A 5,083-nucleotide genomic window follows, 5' to 3' on the forward strand; every position below is an offset into this window, starting at 1 on the left:
CCCTTTCTCAGCCATCTCCATCTCATCTGGGCTGCTTTGGAAGCCACAGATAGCTTCTGTCAGTACTGAGCTGACCTCTGGAGTCATCCACAATTTCTGGCTTTCAGATACAGTGAGTGGATCCTTGCAGTGTATTTTGGGCTGAGGAATTGCAAAACAGACAGCTTGCAGCTAGAGAATGTCGTGAGTGGAGTGGAAGTTTGGGTTAGGGAGGAGAAAAGAGGTCAGATGACCAGCCTGAACCCCTAACCCTCACCTTTGTTTTTCTCTTTCCACCACCTCTCAGGAAACACACTGTCTTGGGGCACTCTTGATCATTGCTATATAAAATAGAAACTCGCCGACCTGTGCAGCAGCCTCAAGAGCCTAATTTAGGGCAAGAAGAGAATACTTCCAAGACCCTAATCCCCTACTACTGCTTGATTTCTAGAGGACAGTGCTGTGCCTCTGCAATTGCCCTCTCCCCAGTAAGAGTTGGACCCATCCTGGCCTCATTGCCACCCCAGTAGATTTCTGCCGGAGCAGAGTCCTGGAAGTTCTCCTGCAGTACAACTGTTAGGAAACTGATTCAGAAGTGACACCAACCAGTGGGGCCGGGAGCAACCCGGCTGCCACCACTGGAGATTCAAGTAGGAAACTGGGGCTGCCGGCGATAAAAATGAAGAGCCAGAGCATGGATTCACTGACATCAAGAATATGTAATGTTTATTGAGGAATGGGACCTGGCCCTCAACAACGTGCCCATGTAGTTTCTCTCTGGCCTTAAAAAGACGCCTAGCCCCATTTTTATAGAGATTTATATATAATATATTTATATATTTATATATATTTTGTACATAAAACAGGCAACATTAAATTCCCATCCATCATATCTGGAAAATAAAATATTCTCCCACAACATGACGACAAAAAAAAATTTGGCCCTTTCCTTCTCCCCACCCTCCCATGCCTTGATTTCCCCTGGGCACATGCTTGGCTGCTAGGCTGGGGGTGGGGGTGCCTTTGGAAAAAGTCTCCCACAAGTTCCTGACTGTCACAGGACCCGAGTCTGGAGGTGGTGACGGCGGCTGGGCTCCGTGGCGTGGGCCCAGCTCTTTGCCTTGATTGAGATTGTCTTGAGGGAGCTTAGGCCATCTCTGAAGTTCCCCTCTCTCAACCCAAATCCTTTGGTCAGGTGACCTGCCTCCCCATGCCTTTTCCCAGCACCACTTCTGGGGAGCTGCTCCCTGGGGACCAGGGGAGAGAGGGAGGGGGCACAAAGGGAAGAGAGAGGTAGAGGGTATTCAGCTTCTCCCCACCCTTCAGGGAGAAGAAAACAACAACAATAATAAAAGGAGAGGAAGCTGGAGACTCTGGAGAGCTCTCTTCCACTCCTCAACAAAGAAAATCTCTCAGTCAAAATCTGAGTGAAAAATACAGGCGAAGTGATTGCACGGGGCTGCAACATTAGCACACTGCGGTGGACAGTCACACTGCAGCCCGCGAAACTGGAATCTAGCCTGGGATTGGGGCTTGCAAACAAGTGAGAAAGCAACAGGCTGGGCCGATTCTTGTAACTAACTCCCCCATCTCATAGGAGTTTATTCATTGTGCTTCGTATTATTGCGACTTCACGACATATAGTACAGACATTGCTGCTCTGAGTTTGGCTTAGTAACTCCCCTCATTCCTCCTCCCTCTCCTCAAGGGGACAGTTTCACTAGTCTCCTGACTCCCCCACCCCTTCTGCCCTTCACACACCATTTCCTTGGAGGAGGGGGGAGCTGCTGACTTAGGACTTCAGCCCCTCTGTCACTTCTCCTATGGGGAGAGCTGCCTGCCGATCACTGCTCAACACCTCTTTAGGACAAGTCTAAGGGCAGCAACCACAGGCTTAAAGCCAAGCTACTGGGGTTTCTTTTTCTTCTTAAGGACTTTGTAATACTCGCATCGGAATATCACCAAGTCCTTTCTCCGGTTCAGCATCCCGGCAAGCCGTCCCCCACTCTGTCTTCTCTCTACCCTTAGCCCTACCTCCTTCACCCTCCTTTCTCTGGCCTATAAGGGAAGGCCCATCACCTGTCCTCCGAACCCCCAGTCCCGGAATGGCAGGAGCTTCACTTTCTACAACCTTTCCCCAGAATCCCGCATCTTTCCTAAGCAGAAAGAGGTGGGGAGGGAAATGGGGCCCGGTAGTCTGGGGATGCAGGGACATGGGGAACCCCCAGATCAAATGACAAAGGCACATGGTTTGTTCCTTCCATTCCGAAGACACTTGGAATCCCAGAGTTTCAATTTAGACGCGTCTCCGCTCCTAAGGCACAGGGTTATTACTTAATACTAGAGCTGCCTGGCTTCCGGGCTTCTCTCTCCCTTCCTCCTTCTTGGCCCCCCACCCTTACCCCCTGTTTCTCCCCCGCCCCCCGCCCCTCCGATTAGAAAGAAACTTGAAGACAACAACCTAAGGCCAAATCTCAAACTGGAAGCGATTCTGGACGGCTTTGGAGGAGGGGCAAGGGGGCAGAGAATCAAAGCCAGCGAGGGTTTATGGCACCGGAATTTCCTCGTTCTGTCTTGGTCGAGATCAGTCTGGTCTGAAATTAAAAAAAAAAACAAAAACAAAAAACAAAACCCAACCAGCCTCCAAAGTAACGTCCTTCAGTCCAGCTTCTGGTGGGCACGGAGGGAGAAGGGACTGAAGGACGGAATCCACCGAGGGCCTGAGTGCCACCGGGAGTCTGAGCTGGAGAAGGGCTGGCGGGAGGGGAGCGCTTATTCACGCGCAGTTGCCCATGGCTTTAACCAAGGAACTTTCTGGGAGCTGGCGGAAGATACCTCGCAGCGTGTCCAGCTCCCGAGTCAGCTGCTCCACCCGCTTGCGCAGCCGGTCATTGTCATTCGTGAGCTCCAGCACTTTCTGCTGGGTCTCCACGTTGCGCTGCTTGGCCTTGTCCCGGCTCTTGCGCACAGCAATGTTGTTGCGTTCCCGACGCACTCGGTACTCGCTGCTGCTCTTGTCCACTGACTTCTTGGATTTACCCCGGTGGTCCGTGGACATCATCTTGAGTCCCCCTCCCGGGGGTAGACTGTTCTGCGGGTGTGGGTGGTGCGATGGCTGCGGCGGCTGGTGGTGAGGGCTGGGCACAGGCGTGGGCGGCGGTGTGGGATGCCCTGGTTGCAGGTGCATGGTGGTCTGGCCGCAGTGGGCGATCTGGTACTGGAGGTGGGACGCTGGATGGTGGTGGTGATGGTGGTGGTGGTGGGCTGGAGGAGGCGGCGGTGGTTGTTGCTGTTGCTGCTGCTGAGCCTGGTAAGAGTAGAGGCCGGACAGCGCCAACTGCTTAGCTTCGTCTTCCTCCCGGGGCTCCTGCTTGATCACTAGTGGTCGCAAGGCCGGGGCCCCAATGCGCTCGTACAAGGGGTCCAGTTTGCCGTCCAGGTAGCCCGCAGCCATGCAGCCATAGACGTGGGGGTGGCTCCCAGGCCCGTGGGCTCCGTGCATGGCGTGGCCGGCGGGATGCGGCTGCGGAGGGTAGTCGAACTCGCCCCCTGCCAGGGCAGCTTTGGCTTTCTCCTGCTGCTTGCTGTGCTGGAACAGGTCGGCCAGGAACTCGTCGTTGAAGGCGGCGGGATCTATGTAGGCGCTGATGTCGATGGAGTTTTCGTTCTCACAGATGTCGCCCAGCTGTTCCGAGGCGGCGGCGGCTGCAGGTGTTGCGGGGGGCTGAGGAGGGACCGAGTCCCGGGGGTAGCCAAAGGCGGCGCTGCTAGGCTGGTGGTGGGGACTCTGGAGGTGGCTGCTCATCGGGGGCCGGGACTCGACCTCGTAGAAGTTGGTTTGCTCCATGGGGGAGCTAAACTCTGCCCGGCATGGTGACCAGCTCCGGGAATCCAGACTGCACGGGCACCCGGACTTCGGGGAACGCCCAGCGGCCGCCAACAACCAACACGATCAACCCGGGCCGGGACTAAGAGAGGGGAATTGGCTTCCTCGGGGGAAGCAACAAGAGCCCAACGTCCTCCTTCCTTTTCGCAGATTTCAGAGAGATGAGTGGGGCTACGTACCCTTTTCTTTTTCCAGCGCCCCTCCAACCCCGGATCCGACCCTCCCCTCGGTTCCCTGCGAGCGCCTCCCAGCCAGTGTCCCCTTGCTTGCCCGCCCTTAATCGCTAATGGCTCGACTCCCGCCCCACTGCTATTATATAGTCTCGAAATCGCCCTCTAGTGGACACTAGAAACGCCTGCTGGAAAGCTCTGACCACCGGTGGCAGGTTTAGATTCCCTGGGTCTTAGCGCCTTCCTCAAAAAAAAAATCTTAACCTGATTTTCATAAAGGCGTGGAAAGACTTATATGAACTGATGTATAGTAATGTGAAAAAAGCCAGGAGAACGTTGTGCACAATGACAGCAATACTGTTCGATGAAGAACTATGAATGACATTCTCAGCAATACAGCGATCCTATACAATCCCAAAGGACTCACGAAGCATACTATACACCTCCAAAGAAAAAAACTGATATTGATTTGAACACATACTGAAGCATGCTATTTTCACTTTCTTTCATTTTTTCTTTTATTCAAGTTTTCTTATGCAAAATAACTAATATGGTAATATTTTACATAATTGCCTCAGGGAGAGGGGAGCCGAGGGAGGGAAGGAAGGATAGAATTTGTAGCTCAAGACTTTAAATAAAAATGTTTATTAAAACAAAAAAGAAAGAAAGCTACCCCCGCCCTTGTCCCCTCTCCGTCTCGTTCCCTACACCCCTTTGCACTCTTTAGCTCTTTGTAAGGGGGAAGTGTGGCTCGGAGCCCAGCCCCTCGGCTGAGAGGTGCAGCTGCAGAACGCCCACTTTCCCTGAGTGCTGTTTCTCTTAACAAACCACCACCAGTGTAAACAGACACATGCAAGCCCATTCCGTATACTGGGGTGGACTTCAGGGAGCAAGGAAGAATTTCCATTGTGTCAAAAAGTAATTCACTACTCTCAGTTTCCCTTCTGGAAGCAAAATGTGTCTTCCCTCCCTTCCCCTAAACCTCAAAGAATTAAAAAAAAAAGATTAGCCAAACCAGCGCGCTGAGTTGGAACCTGTTGGAAAGGTT

At 53.0% G+C, this 5,083-nt stretch overlaps 1 protein-coding gene across 1 annotated transcript; it reads right to left on the bottom strand.

Annotated features, from left to right (window-relative positions):
* Nucleotides 1-678: 678 nt before the first annotated feature.
* CEBPA (CCAAT enhancer binding protein alpha) lies at nucleotides 679-4,160 on the bottom strand. Its single transcript, XM_043986209.1, has one exon. It carries the CDS (start codon nucleotides 3,824-3,826, stop codon nucleotides 2,756-2,758), a length of 1,071 nt encoding a protein of 356 aa, XP_043842144.1. The 5' UTR covers nucleotides 3,827-4,160; the 3' UTR covers nucleotides 679-2,755.
* Nucleotides 4,161-5,083: the final 923 nt, after the last annotated feature.

This window comes from Dromiciops gliroides, chromosome 2 (genome assembly GCF_019393635.1).
Source record: "Dromiciops gliroides isolate mDroGli1 chromosome 2, mDroGli1.pri, whole genome shotgun sequence".
Lineage (NCBI taxonomy): Eukaryota > Metazoa > Chordata > Mammalia > Microbiotheria > Microbiotheriidae > Dromiciops > Dromiciops gliroides.

Coding starts and splice junctions, on each gene's coding strand:
- CEBPA (XM_043986209.1), bottom strand. CDS start 3,826: ATGGAGCAAACCAACTTCTACGAGGTCGAGTCCCGGCCCCCGATGAGC.